Below are 16,310 nucleotides of genomic sequence, written 5' to 3' on the forward strand. Positions count from 1 at the left end.
CCACAGTGTCTGAGAAAAACACTCACATAGCCTTGCTCAGTGCATTAATTGTTTAAACCTGCTAACACATTTAACACTTTCTTGTCCTGCCTCCAAGCCCTTCAATCCTGGAGACAAACCAGTAGACACAAGACCTGGTATTGTGCTCAGGAAGAAAGCCCACGCAACTCTATGAGAGCTGCAGAGGAGAGACCTTTAAACAAGCTGCATGGTATTTCACATCTGCACTCTCCATTTTCTCTGTTTGCCATCATTTCAGCTCCATCAAATCGTTTAATGCCGTATCAACGCTGCTCTGTGGCCAGTTGTCTTGGGTCTAAAAACAGAAGCACGGAGTCTAAACACAACATACGAATAAGACGATGAAAGTGAGGAGATGACAATAGACCAGAGAAAACAGCTGAAGCAGAAGATTTAAGTTGATGTCTTTCTTCGTCTTCATACAGACTCTGGCACAGTTGTCACTTCACTTTTTATCAGAAGAGCTTTGTGCAGTTGACTTTGGTGCAAGTTCAGAGACGAGCGTGAAGAGGCAGAGACGAGACAAGGATATTGTTTCCTTCCAAAAAGAGTGTACTTTCCATCACACGGGTGATTGGTCTGAGTACTTGTAACAACAAAAGGGCAAAACATGATTCTCTCAGATAAAGTCTTACTTTTCATCACTATCATATTTAAATAAAGGTAATATTTTCTTTTGGATTTAGCTCCCCACATTTAATGTGGAGAGATGCATGCAAGCTGATACTGAGCCTCATTCTGATCCGCAATATGTCATAATATCATTCAGTATCGTACTGTATCAAACAGTTATCTTTCTTTTTCACGGCTAATCGAAGAGTAAAGAAGAGTAATCACTGCAGCCATTATGGTAGGCTTATGATGAATTACTCAAATAGCTTGACACAAAAATGTGTTTAAGTGTGCTGTTGCCACATTACAGCAGCTATAGGTTGAAGCAGGACCACTGACATGCTTGACTTACAATGGACTACCACTTCACTAGTAGGAAACATTCATACATTACACAGTTTTATGAATCAATTTGATTACCAAATGGATGAAAATATATAGATTGAGGCTTATCTGAGGAGAAAAAAACACAGAATTCCTGCTCTAAGCTAGTGAGTTACTATGCCAAAGATAAAGTACAACAACCAATGGGATTCCTCTTCCACTGGGGAATAGATTCAATCGGACCATTAAACCACTTGTTGTGGACATTCAGTATAACTGGGGGGGGTTGGTGTTTCAGGTCAAGCGTGCATTTTAGTGACTGACTGATACAATTACTTGCATCATCAGCCTGTTGAGGGCTTTTACTTTCATTGGCTCATTCAAGTACATGTCAGCCTTCCTCACGATGCAATGATTTGTCAGCATTTAGAGTAAATCTACTTTGGCAGATACACCACATATCAAGAATGTTAAACCGACTTGTTTTTAATGAAGCCCTTCAGCAACACTCGTTTCTGACTTCCTATAAGCTGTTGCTCAATATGCAGAGGGTTGAGAGGATCCTCACACGCTTCAGGCAACAGTTGATACAAATCATGAATTTGCAGAGACAAGATAAAAGCTAGGAGACGGCACGCTCATTTATGGACACACTGATTGCTGTTGTAGGAAGCTTCATGTCAATGACAAAATACCCTGCTCTCTTTCCTCTCTCCTCATAGCCAGCTGCCCCTATCCAAGAGATAGAAATCTCTTCAATCTGATTAACTGCTTTTGGATTTAGCTCATAGCCTGAATAAGCAAAGGAGCCTATAGAAATAAAAGCTGTGTCTTCCCAATAGAGATCTACACTGCAAGCGAGTTAGACTTTATGTGTTGTGTCTGGCACCTGTCAGTGGGTCTGCAGAAGCAGCAGCCTGGATAAATTAAACATGTAACGCTTCATTTGAGCAACTGGGTTGCTATCCCCTCGTGACTATCTACTTCTCTAAAGTGAAAACCTCCAAGAATAAAACACAGCACGCTGAAATGGAAAAAAAAACAACAAGCTAGGACCAAGAAAATGGGCTTATTTCACTGTCTTAACAGAGCCACATATGATTCAACCCTCGACAATCAAGGAACAAACAACTGTTGATAAAAAACAGAGCCTCGACAGTTGCATATGTTAACATATTTCAGAGGAACACACCTCCTTCACAGGGAACCCTGTATCTTCTTAGCTTTTCTGACTGAATTTGTTCTTCTGAGGAGCCAAGGAAAGCAGGATTTTAAATGCATTTGTCTGTCTATCTTTTCCGACCTAGGTCAAAGAAATCCAAACAGAAAAGTGATTATGTTGTTTGCTTTCCTATTCACTGACATGAACAAATATAAAGGCAAATGCTCCGAAAAGATGGAATCTTATTACGTGTCATTTGTATGGTTTCTGTGTGACAGAAGAAAAGTGATGAAACACATTTGGAAGGATAATTGCTTTGGTCAATAACGGCTGGTTGCCTGTTTTACATTCCATTATGGGGAGGATGGGCCCTGGGCCGTTTCATCACGGAGAGATAAATAAAAGGACGGTGGAGTCAGAAGAGACCCGTATCCCAGGTAAATGAGTGCTTTATGAGGAAGATTAGCGCAAATCCCTCACACACAGAGCATCGCCGCATGTGGGGCGAGGGAGGCTTTCGGATGCAGGCTTGGCTACCTCCATCTCACACATTCCCCCGGCAATCGATCAAAGCCCCAAATCATAGCTGCACACACAGAGAGGAAGGAGTAGGTGAGACAGTATGACAGTCTGAATTGGAGGCTGTTGCATTGACGAATGGCAGCCTCATCTGACACAGCGCCACCCAATCATACTCTTGGGATACAAATATGCACATAAGGGGTAAGCATTATGTGCACACAGACAATCTCTCCTCACAACCACCTACAAAGCAGTGCCCAGAGCACATATTGCAGGGAAGTGAAGTATCTGTGGAATAGTATTCTGATTGTATAAACAAGCTCTGGATTCTATCTACAGTCAGAGCTGCTCATTAAACTCTATTAACCTGCAGTACTAATATCTGCAGGGAGAACTGAGTGAGACAAACACACACCTGCTCCATTTAGGGGGAATGCATTTTTCATTCCCACAATGAACATATAGCTCCTCCCCAAGCAGCAGGCAACACTCCCTATCACATACACACACAGTCGCACGTACATACACAAGCTCTTCAACGAAGAATGCAGATGGAAAATGCTCTACACTCGTGAAGAGGAAGGCGAAAGATGAAAAGAGAAGAAAACTTGAGAGAGCTGAGAAGTGAGTGCAGGTGATGGAGAGGCCAGAAGAAGATGAAGGAAGAAAGAAGAGAAGTCTATTTAAAGACATTTTACACTTAATCAGTTCGGCTGATTGGTAACAATTTTCATTTACACTAGTAGAAACTACATTTCAACATTTAAAAGGGTCATGGTCACTGATTAAAGTGTTAATTTAATTTCAATTAGTCAAAACTAAAATAATGTAATTATAGATATCAGTCATTCCTTTTTCACTGGTAAGAATAATGATTCAGAATATCTAACTGTTGAATTTTCACATGTTGAAAAAGGATCGTGACTAGTGAAAATGTAATTTCCCATTTCAAATATCAACAATTGCATTTCAGAAAGGTCGGACATATCAACAAATCATTTTGTATTTTGGGCATCATTAGAGCTGGTGAAGGAATTTCCCTTCGGTGATAATGATTGGCATAAAAGTGCAATATGTGGAAATGTTAGGCTATTTTTAGGTATATAGCTGCTCTTTAAACGACAAAAATGACAGTTTAAAACTAATTAAATACTTTTTTGTTGTTGTTGAAAGATACGATATTTGGAGCATTTCGATTGCCTCGCAGCGGATATCAACATGTCGACGGCGAGCCGGCGGCTCATAGCTAACTGTGCTAACAGCTCTTACAGTGCAAACAACTGCGATATAGTGCTGACAGAAAAGTATTTGCCTCAGGGAGAACCAGAAGGTGGGTGCTACGCTTCCACAACAATGCTGTCGGTCGGGACGGCGTTATCAGCTGTAACTGCCGTTGAGAGCAGTGCAGAGCAGCAGCTGTGAGCTAGCCAGTGGGGCAATAACATGCACTAACAAGCGCTAAAAGCCCACACATCATGCTGCTGGTTTTTCTATCATAGAGTAAATATGTGGCACTCCATTGCAAATAATTTGAATAGAAGTGGTTAAAGTTGACCAGTTGTAATTAGGTTACAGACATCTACAATGAACATTTCCACTAGTAGTAAAGTAGTCATAGTTGATAGCAAGAATTGACATTTTGACTAGTTAGAAATTAATTGTAGGTATAGTTAATTAGAATTGCTACTAGTCAAAATGACATTATGGATAAGGCAGTTTGGAATTCTTACTAGTCAAAAAGTAATTGTGTATATCTACAATTGCAATTAATGCTGCTGATTAAATGTTATAAGGTCTTGCCATAGTGTGTCTGCTCTATGCATCAGCAATTCCTGTACTGCTGTAGCACAGGTATACCATAGCAAAGAGAACCTGCGAAGGAAGCACACAACTCATTAATGGAGCCCCATGTCACATCTGTATGCCAAACACCATCTGTATTCATTCAATCATACACACACACAGACACACACCACTGGGAGAGCAGAACAAATATACAAACCAAGAACAACTATAATGTATTTATATTTAATTTAAAATACGACCAGAATGACATTCCAATATGTCTGACAAAACATCTCCAATAACCAACCTGCCCCGAGAGATCATCAGCTGTGTGACTGTACAACACCGAGCAGTCCCGACAGGGGAAGCATTAATATGCATTACCAAAGCAACAGACACAATCCCAACAGTGTAATACAAGCCACTTGAGTGAATAAGCTTTTACCATACAGGAACACAGAATGAAGTGGAGCAAACATAAGTGAGGAGCGTAGGTGTGCAACTGTTTGATACATACCGTTGGGGCTCTCCTCATCAATGGTCACTATGGTTGCAGGGGGGCCTGGCCGGGACAGCTTACATTCTGCATATGAATAAAGAAAAAGCATCAAAGAAGCTCAACTCCACTGTGCTTGATTTAAACAGTTTACTTTGCAATCCCAACAGTATATTGTGCTTCATGGCAGCTTATAAAAATGACTGCATATCGTGTAGAGCAAGGGTTTTTAAAGTCTGAGACAAAGCTTGGTTTACCCCTAGTTTACTTGCTTAGTTTCATTACTTGATGCCTATGGGATCATGTTTATGCTATTTGATCCCACAGAATCTCAACAATTAAGCCACGATAGCCTAATATTGCTGTTCGACATAATTTCATACTAGAGGCACATGTGCCCTTTAAACTTCTAAGATAGTTTTATCCAAATTATTGTTTAAGGCCCAAATAATTCAAATTATAGTATATTTTACCAAAAAAGCAGCAAGGTCCAAAAAAAGTGTTCAAATTTGTGTATCAGGCCTTTTTTCCGGCTTTCCTACTCAAATAATCATCTAACCCCTAACCCTAACCCACTCCAGATTGTGTGACCCACTGGGCCCAAAGGTTGTACCTTATTTTATCTATAATGTAGTTAAAACTAGCTGCACCTCGAACAGCCTCAGCAGGGAATGCTACTTACAGTATGCACTGATGCATCAGTATTACAATTTGAATATAGTAATATATAATAATGTGTCATATTGGTTGTTTCTCAGGTGAATAATTGTTTTACTTTTGATAGTTTAAGTACATTTTGCTGCTAATACTTCCATGTACGGACTGATATGAAATATCTGAATATAGCTCACAGCATGTTAGATCAATATTGAAAAAAGAAAACTGACAATGCAATTGCTAACATTGTAAATATTTAATTGAGCTGAGGAAATAAACCTCAAATGTTGTCTCAGTGTCTTCCTGTCATGCCATAAGCAGTCATGTTAAAACATTTATTTTTTTTTTATAGCAGGTGGCATCTATGACTACCACAGCACTAACAGGAATGGACTGTACGATACTGACACCAGACAAACAGGGTGGTCAAAGCATGTGGCAACCTCATAAGCAATGCACTGACGGGAGCGGCTTCATAGAGAGAGGTCACAGCAGCTAGATGGTGTGAGCACATGGGATACAGGTAATTGCAGCTTGACAGACAGCGCCAGATGGGGCAGCAGGAGAGGTGGAGACAGGAGGAAGGGAGGTGTCTAGTGTAGAGGAATAGACGCTGCAAGATGAGGCGCTCTGCAGCTGATGTGAGGAAAGTTCAGCATTAAATGTCTTTCAACAGGAAAGAGAGAAGTGGAGACAAAGGTAGAGGGAAACAGTGAAGGAGAATATAGGAATGTAATGAAACAAAAGGAAAACAGACAACGGATAGTTGCCCTCTTACCCTCATACTGCCAGTCTGAAGGGGTCAGGGGTTAGTGGAGCCAGAGAGAAGCAGAGCAGAAGCATGGAAGAAAAGAAAAGTATGAAACAGTTTGTTGAGGAACGGCTCTTATGTTAGGAAAGGAGAGAAAATCATTATAAAAAAAGAGACCAGATATTAGAAAATAGGGGAAAAGAGAGACAGTTTCAGGGAAGCCTCTGCTAGACTGCTAGAAAAATGGTTTATGTGAGTGAACCACACACAGTTTTCACAAATACAGCCAGCCAATCTCTTCTCTCTGCCAGTAGCTGCCGGCTGACATTATTCCACAAGAGAGTCAGTGGGGTGCATTATAAATATGAATCAACTCGAAAACTAAAACACTTTCTCTGCGTAAATTAAGTGGTACCATGTGTTCTGAAAAACTGCATGAAAGAGCATGGGCCTCTTTCTTAAATCGCTCTGCCTGCATCTTGTAAGATATTGAATCTCAAGCAGCTTGCTGTCAGTTGGTGTCCACTTACATTACATGTAATCAGAGATGGACAGAAATAAAGACACATGGTCAATGACACCACACCAACAGTCAGCGCTCTAAGGTTTCACACCCGCCTCCTGTTGCCTGACTTCACTTGTGCAACTAGGCACCTGCTGCCAGGTGCGTAACAGTGGATAGTTTTCTTATTAAATATGCATGCCAATGAGCCTTCACTAAAGTGAATCATTTTAATCAGATATAAGACCTTAGGATGTGATGTTGCTGCATATTTTAAACATGGCTACTTCTAAAGTGTAGATATACACAATAATTAGCAATTGAATGGCAATAGCAACCTGCGTCAACAGCATGGAACATTTCATGCAAATCATTGACTGCATTTTCTTGTTTCTAATTTAAGTCAGTGTCTTGATCTGAACATTTTTTTATGGAGAGTTTTAGAGCAGAGATTCACATCCATGCACACAATCTCATCTTGCTCCATATGAGATAGGCTGCATGAAATTCCTTTCTTAGTACAAGACAATACGTCGGTAAGCACAAACAACCTTCTCTAATCTAAAATCACTTGGGAATAATTATCAACACATACTCGTCTTGCACTGCTTATTCCTAAGGTGAACTCACTGTTCGTTTTTAGAGTTCTATGATTCCATAGCAATTACAAAACCTGTAACCGTCTGCTGAAGAAATAGCAGGATGAGGGTTTCCTTTAGTGTCAAAATGAACAGAGCAAGTGGGTCACACCTCGCAAATGGAGACATAAACAACAAACAACATCAAAATAAGTATGCAAATCTGCTTTGAGAGAATATACTCTTTGTGAAGTAGAAAGAGTGTGCACAGGTGTGCGTGTGTGTGTGAGCGTGTGGAGAAAAAGTTACTTGCACTCATTTTGAGAAGCTTTTTAAGGGATCACAGTCTGTTTAGTTAGTTTTGCATATGTGTGTTCAGGCACGAATATGTGTGTGTTTGTGCGGGTGCACATGTGCGTGCGTGTTCGTGTGTGCAGCTTGAAGTGGAAGTTGTGGCAGTAGGGGAGAAAGATGTGAAGAGTCTGCTTTGAAGACAAAAGGCAGAACCAAGCAGAGAAAAAGAATAGTGCCTCCCTTCGCAGTGCTAACGGGCCTATATTGCGATCAGAGCACAAACATGTTGCACTGATGAAGTGAGGCATACACATGCATGTGAATACAAACACAAACTCAAAGCATCAAGGTCTGCTCAGTCATGTTCACTAGCAAGATCGAATGATCCCAACCTCTTGCCAAATCTACATCTTTAAGCAGTGGGTGGTATTTTTGAACGACATTCTACATGAAGCGTTCCTCCCATTAAGAAGCCTTCTAGAATAATACTTCCCCATAGCTCTCTGGTTACACAAGGGTACACAAAAAATGAGCCAAATAGTCCTACCAAATCTCCCGTACTCCCCCTCCTGCAGCACTCAAGATAATAATGCAAGATGAAACCTGCAGATCCCATCCATATACTGTAACATACATGATTGGAAAACTACTTAGATTAATCCAGTTATCTAGAAGACCATGACCAATTCCTAAAAAGCTACATCCTTGATTTAAAAATAAAGAATAGCAGGAGGAGGGTCAAACTGCAAAGAAGAGCCAAGCTTTTCATAAAACACTATGGTAATAGGAAGTACTGTATATACATATGAAATGCAGATAAAAATTTAAAAAAGGCATAAAAAGCAAAGTGTAAATATTGTGCCCTTCTCAATCTGCATAAGCGAATGTTATGTCCATCTCATGATGAAATGCGATGCAGTTGTTTAGTCAAAAACAATACAAAGCAGAAGGGTGGGAGCTTGATGAAAGACACATTCTATCACACAGCTCAGGGAGAGGGGTATGCAACAGCACAGGGAGCTCAGTTACTTAACAAACAAAAACAAACAAATCTGTTCATCAGGCTCGGGGTTGTGTATGTTTTTAACCAGATTTATAGTAAATAGATTCATATGCCTCTTATGAACTTTATTTTTATTGTGTTGGTATTGGTATCGTGTTGGTATTGTGTTGGTATTGTGTTGGTATTGTGTTGGTGTTGGTATTGGTATCGTGTTGGTATCGTGTTGGTATTATGTTGGTATTGTGTTGGTATTGTGTTGGTATTGTGTTGGTATTGGTATCGTGTTGGTATTGTGTTGGTATTGTGTTGGTATTGGTATTGTGTTGGTATTGTGTTGGTATTGGTATTGTGTTGGTATTGTGTTGGTATTGTGTTGGTATTGTGTTGGTATTGGTATTATGTTGGTATTGTGTTGGTATTGGTATTGTGTTGGTATTGTGTTGGTATTGTGTTGGTATTATGTTGGTATTGTGTTGGTAATGGTATCGTGTTGGTATTGTGTTGGTATTGTGTTGGTATTGTGTTGGTATTATGTTGGTATCGTGTTGGTATTATGTTGGTATTGTGTTGGTATTGTGTTGGTATTGTGTTGGTATTATGTTGGTATTGTGTTGGTATTGTGTTGGTATTATGTTGGTATCGTGTTGGTATTATGTTGGTATTGTGTTGGTATTGTGTTGGTATTGTGTTGGTATTATGTTGGTATTGTGTTGGTATTGTGTTGGTATTATGTTGGTATTGTGTTGGTATTGTGTTGGTATTGGTATTGTGTTGGTATTGTGTTGGTATTATGTTGGTATTGTGTTGGTATCGTGTTGGTATTGTGTTGGTATTGGTATCGTGTTGGTATTATGTTGGTATTGTGTTGGTATTGTGTTGGTATTGGTATCGTGTTGGTATTATGTTGGTATTGTGTTGGTATTGTGTTGGTATTGGTATTGTGTTGGTATTGTGTTGGTATTATGTTGGTATTGTGTTGGTATTGTGTTGGAAAGAACGTGTAAGAATATGCAGTTTCCCTGGTTGCTAAACTCTGGTAGCCTAGTTACCAACAGTGGCTGAAACAGTTCATATGTGGGTGTAAACTATTTTTGACTGACCCTTCTAAACAAGACCAGGCCCTTGTTTGACATTTAATGTAGGCCCACACATAATAATGTGCACGTTTGTAAGACAAGCAGAAGCTACCATTGACTGGAGAGGAAATGCTGAGTGGAAGTAGAAGACTGAGTTTGGTTTAGCTGGCTGCCTCACAAGAGACTCCAAACTTTCCTAAACTATGGTTATTCTTGGCTATTATTGAATATATCTTTATGATACTTATACACCTGTAAGATTGCATCAGGTGGTCAGAACAATCACAAGCCAAATAGTCGAGGAGACAAAAGTAAAAGTAAAGCCCAAATAATGAAGTTACAAAGATAAGTATAGCACACTGTTTGATGTTCATACTATATATTTTTTTCATTTCCAAGGGAACATAACTTCAAAGCCAACTTTTTTTTAATTTTTTATCTCACACAGCTGGAGCATTGCAGACTAACTTTGCGTTTGTTGGGATACTGCATCAAGTTATCTTCAAATGGAGCAACTAAGAGCTGCGGTCCTTTCCTTATCCTCAACAAAGAGAGCAGCCTCAATATTACATTTTGTACTTCCATTTCTAGCTTTTATGGCTGTAGTGGCTCCCTCTCAGTCCTCAGCTGATGCTCAAAAGGCTTTGGTTAAATTAATCTCAGAAAAAAAAATCGTTTAACGACCTGATCTCTGCGTTCCAAAGGAAATGAGCATTGGGTAGGGTCAGGGTAGAGTCAGGGATTTAAAAAGACGAGAATCATAAAAAATGCAACAAGCAGCTTTCAATCACTAATCAGGGCACTGTACACTTGAGGCCTAATCCAAAGACAATCAAAATCTTCTAATTTTGACCCAGGGGTAATTTACTCTCACCGAAAGAGATCGTCTCCCTAATCAACCGAACAATGCTGACTTGAAGCCGTGAAGCTTCAATTACGAAATGATTACTGCTTGTGATTGAACTAATCTGCATTTTTCCTTGCAAAACCACGACATTTCTCTCAGACTGCAAATAAAACAATAAAATATGGCTTGTGTAACATGTTCCCTTTTTAGATAAGCAATTCTATAACACTAGAGGACTATTAAACATACTCAGTCTTAGATGAACTACTCATATACAATATTACAAGAAAATAGTGATAATGACTGAATTAATCAAAATGTTGAACAGTGTTGAGATACATTTTTTGGGCCAGATGCAGTGATAGGGACAATAATATAGTCAGAGAAAATGAAAGCTTTCATATGCATCTCCAACATATGTGTTTTTGTTCTATACATAGTTCTTTCATGATACTTTTGAAATATAATGGTCCGAGATGCAGACAACCTCCTAAGAAATTCAAGTCTTTACAAAGCAGCTCATTGACCGCTGTATTACCGAAGCAACAAGGCAGTGGCGAGATGAATTCTGCTCACTGACATTTACTTTCAAAAGGCATTTTTACCTGACACTCAATTCAATAGCCTGTGCTTTCCTGTGGCTTCATCTACAAAAGCACCTTTTTAGGAACCGATAAATCAAACTGCTGCTCCCTGGGAGTGGGGATCTAAAAAAGAAACAGGCTTTAAAGGACAAACAACCTAACAAGCAATGTGGTCCATGAGGCTGCACTGTCTCAATCAATCTGGCACACCTTCACAATAAATCTACAAAGGATCTGAGGCATCACATTTAGATAACTAGGAGGTGCATATCATTTCACATTTACAAACACCAAACCACGCTTGCCCTCTCTAGATGTGGGCAGCCACTAATGTTATCCACATTTGTCAAAGAAGGAGATGGAGAGAAAAAGACGGAGGCACAGAGGGATTCTTGAGAAAGTGCCGAAGCAACAAAGAGGAAAGTAGGAGCTAATTTGTCATTCTTTAGATCAGGGGTGTCAAACTCATTTTCACTCTGGGCCACATCAGCATCATGGTCGCCCTCAAAGGGCTGGTTGTAACTGTAAGACTGTATAAATGTAACTTCTCCTAACATATTGTTAAATAACTGTCTCTCCATTTGATTATTGTTTATTCAAGTGTAAAAATATTGTACATGCAGTTATATAAATGTAAAAATATATTTAAGCACATTTCTGTTATTATAACATAAATCATTTTAATTTGGGGTTAAGACACCCACATTACTCTATCTCAAACTTTACAAGAAAATAACAAAGTATCATCAAACAAGTTATTACATTAACTTTGTTCAAAGCTATTGTCCTCTCTCTGCATCACTAATGTTCCTCCCCGTCGTCGTCCCGTGCATTCAGCTACATCCAAGAGCTCCTCACTGATGGTCAGGTCTGCCTTCAGCCTCTTATAAACATTGATAGATGTATGATGTGTCCGTGTTGTCTGTGCTTTCATCAACAGCTAATGAAAAAGACAAGTACCTGCTCGTCTCTTCGGCTAGCTGTGTTGTCAGATTTCCGGGTAGTTCCTGAACTCGGTCTGCGATGGTGTTTCTTCACAAGATGACATTTTTAAAAGCCTGGATCTGGTCGGAGCACACCTGCTCACATACCTTTAGCATGCACTGCTTCAAAAATGCACCCATTTACCCACAGATTTCATCTGTTGTAAAGCCACGTTTAAAGTAGTCTTCAATGTACTCGCAATTCATTTCTATGTCAAATGTAGGGTAACCTATGAAGAGCTGCTTCTATGACTGTTGTGTTTATGTATCTTATAATTTCAACTTTCTATCTCATAATTTCGGCCATGGGGATATTTTTATGATCAAATCTAACTTTTTTTTTTTTTTTTGCTGGCAGATTTGCAGGCCACATAAAATGACGTTGCGGCCGAATTCGGCTGGCGGGCCTTGAGTTTGACACCTGTGCTTTAGATGGACGGCAAACGGCCAACTCAACACAAGGTTCCTCTCATCATAAAACATCTCATACTAAATGTCCATATGCAACCATAAATGCCCCTGCCCTTTCATATAAATATCAAGCCCTATGTGATGATAAGGGAATGTCTAACGGAGCCTTTGGAAGGCTCCTCCAGCAAGGGCAGGAATATGTGGATTTCTTGTCTGCTGACTAGGAATGCACTGGTTCAACTTTTTCAGTCCTGATACCGATATCGACACCTGTGCTTTGGGTATCGTCCGATACTGAGTATCAATACAATACCAGTGTTTCCTCAATAAGCTGTATGCCTCACTGCATGGACGTGACTGGGATCGTCCTCGCATGTGTAAGACTTGACTTAAACCTAACTTGTAACAAATAAATACATATTTGAAATGTACTGATTTGTTATTTATCATGTAATTAATAAAATCTACGGCAATTACTTACCACTTTTAAGAATTAAAGTGTAAATCTTTTTCAAGCAGCAGCAACACTGCGGAACATCAATACTTGATCCATCTATCTGAGTCAGTATCGGACCGATGTCCGACCCCGTATCGGTGCGTCTCTACTGCCGACCTCTGGTTTGACAAGCAACTACTTTAAAAACGTCAAGGTTGGAGGTTAGAGTCATCACTAATCCCAGCCATGGCAGGCAGCCCAGGACAGGGATGAGTGGAAACAGAGCAAACAGGGACACTGTTTTAATTTCCCAGTTGGATTGATAGTTTATTTTGCATGGAACCATGTCCAGAGGGGCATTCTGGGACAGGTCCAGTAAGCCTTGGAAAAGGAAAGTGAGACCCCACAAAGGGGAGCTGTCCAGTCATACACATTGCCTGGTAATGGCTGCTCATGGGCAGACAGCAGGTCAAAACTGATGAACAGTCTCTGTTATAGTAAGGGGAGCTGGGGCCAGTCGTCCACTAGGGTTGGCTGTCAAAGCTGTGCATTACAGTTCATATCTTAAAGGTCTCTTCTTATTCTTAGTATACTCCACTGGTCATTTATTTGTCACGTCTAAAACCCATTAAATGTTTATATGAGTGATTTTTGGACAGTTCATATTGTAGATCAGTTTTTGCTTAAAACTTTATAATTATGTTATCCATATGTTTAATATATGTGTATCTATGTGATGTTCTACAGATCTCTAAAATGTAACACTCTCAACAAAAAAAACCTGTCAGAAAGCCTCATAAAGTTATTGTATTTGATTGCATTGTAGAGGTGTTTATTTTAGGTGTCTGTCTTTTTAATTATTTTAAATATTAACAATTGTACTGTCCCATAAACTGCCATTAAAAGAAAACTAATATTCATAAAAAAAAAAAAAAAATATATATATATAGATTTAATTCCCCAATACACCAGATCTCGAGTTACAAAACAATAAAGATGATAGCAGCTAACAATCTAATAATTCAAACCCAACTTAAGGCAAAACAACCAGAACTCTTGCAGCACAACCCCCATACATGTACACATTAAGCCAGTCACCACTTCCTCAGAGGAAAAAAACTGCTAATTCAATGTGCAGACGGACAGTGCGTTCTTCTTGCAGTGTGTCTATGTCTGGCACAAGAAATGCAATCACTGCATCTGTCTCTCGCCATCTCCTTCTTTCCTGTCTCTCCCTTTCTCCTTACAAACCACTAAAAGTGTGGGTCTCTCTGCAGGGCTTCTCGCTGTAATTGTGTGTACTATGTACTTAGACGTATGGGCATAATATGCCAACATAAAATGGAAAGAAAAAGAGGAGACAGGCAGTGAAGAAATAAAAAGTGTATTAGCGATTGAGAATGTCAGCGATAGAGGTGGGAATGAATTCCTGCAGCATCATGTAAATCATTAGTGGCTGGTAATGGAGAAGAGAGAGAAGGGGATTACTTTACTGATGTGTAATCCCTCTGCAGAGCTCTCATTCCTTCTCTTATCCAGACTTCCTCCTCATTGCTGCCTCTGTTTGTCTCCGTCAGGTTAACCACACAGGCAGCAGGGCAAAGGTTGCAATCACACTGCCAGTAAACAGTTCAGCACGCACATGCCGACGTACCGAGCCCCAGGTTGAGCCTGTTGGTACACACTCCAGGCAGCACGGGGCCCAGTCTTACCAAGAGCGACCCCCGGCCCCGCCTCCCTTCTTGTGCTACCCAGGGCCTGATTACAGCCTGCTGGCGGGCAGATTAAAACCCCTTCCCCCTGTCACTCCGCTGCTCCCCCACTCCACGGGCTTCTGCTGCAGCCAGACACAGTCTGCACATCTGGCCCCTAATCAGACAATCCCAAAAATAGACAAACAATTGTGGGTCAGAATGGATGTGCAGATGGGAAGAGAGGGAAGAGAGGGAAACCGCCAGAGAGAAGGAAATAGTGTGAGAGGGGAAGGTAGGCTGATGTCACATGGCAGAAGCTTCCACAGGCATGTTAACTAATCCGCACACTCAAACAAATACAAGCGAGCATGTTTGAGTGTGGGTGTGTGTACATGCATTTGTCCTACATCTGGATTTAGCGATGGAGGGATTTAGAGGTATGGATAGTGTGCATCTGTCTGCTCTGCTTTGGATTGAAGTTTGTCCTTACTATTTGTTGAACTGCTGGGCAGTGCTAGTCTCCAGTCACGCAAGGATCGATGGACAACACGTGTCGTACACTGCATGTGTTTACATGCATATGTACAGTCAAAGATTAATCTCTGTTGAGGGAGACTACAGTACAGTGGAGTCGCAGTCAGATGATCCAAGGTAAGGAGAAGAACATGAAAGCATGGCACATGGAAGGGAAGATTATTAATGAAAAATGAAAGCAGCAATGGTGTTAAGAAAAGGTATTAAGAGGTAGAATACTGAAGAAATGTGGGAAGCGATATTGAGGAGAAAAACATACACAATGCAGCAGGAAGATGACAGTGCTTGAATTTTCCTAATGGCTTCCCCTTATTATTTGAGACAAAGCTGTCATTATCGTCTTGAAAGACACAGACAATTCTTAGCTTAATAGTTCTTTTTATATGTTCTTTTTCATGTTGAATAAGCTATTAGTCAGTCATTACTGGCAACTGACACAGCAGTATTCATAGAACCACTTCAATAAAGAATATATTTCAGACCCATGCATCAATGTATTCATCGGACGGGGGACAATAACACTGACCAATTTTACGCTGTATTTCAATTACATTCACTAATTGATTAGTTGAAGAAACCCTAATTTTCCTCAAGGTTAGCCCTTTTCTCTCTCAGTGTCCACATTCACGTTAATTAGAAGCCTGATATTCATATTGTCTCCCTGCTAATTAATTAAGGACTTTGAAGACACTGTGACGTCCACTGGAAATTGATGTATGCATCACTCCTCAGATCAGTGCCATCAAAAAAAAAACTGTGGTTGCTATTTTCATTTGATAGACAGACAGCAAACAAGTTGACAGAGCCAAATATCAAGAGCACCTTGAGGTGGGCAGAGCAGGGAGATTTATGGGGGGGAGATGTGGCATGTGTTGAAGGAGGGGATGATCCCTGCTCAAACCAAGTTCATCCTTGGATGACACTGACCCGCCAACGGACTCGGTGTCCACATTCGCCCACACCCCTCACTCTGATGTACTCTATCTCACCCTCTGCTCCCTCATTACAACTATGAGACTGTGGGTCATTCGTTGGCAG

At 40.3% G+C, this 16,310-nt stretch overlaps 1 protein-coding gene across 1 annotated transcript in view; it reads right to left on the bottom strand.

Annotated features, from left to right (window-relative positions):
- Window positions 1-16,310, bottom strand: part of LOC137880129 (protocadherin-15-like) — a 200,535-nt gene that overhangs the window by 115,827 nt on the left and 68,398 nt on the right. Inside the window, exons 4-5 of the mRNA XM_068721280.1 lie at window positions 6,358-6,372; window positions 4,944-5,009 (exon numbers count right to left, since the gene is read on the bottom strand). Coding sequence (XP_068577381.1) covers window positions 4,944-5,009; window positions 6,358-6,372 — 81 coding nt within the window. The remainder of the gene's footprint in view (window positions 1-4,943; window positions 5,010-6,357; window positions 6,373-16,310) is intronic.

Source organism: Cebidichthys violaceus, unplaced genomic scaffold (assembly GCF_023349555.1).
Source record: "Cebidichthys violaceus isolate CVI_PGR_0920_01 unplaced genomic scaffold, fCebVio1.0.p SCAF_10, whole genome shotgun sequence".
NCBI classification, from domain to species: Eukaryota; Metazoa; Chordata; class Actinopteri; order Perciformes; family Stichaeidae; genus Cebidichthys; species Cebidichthys violaceus.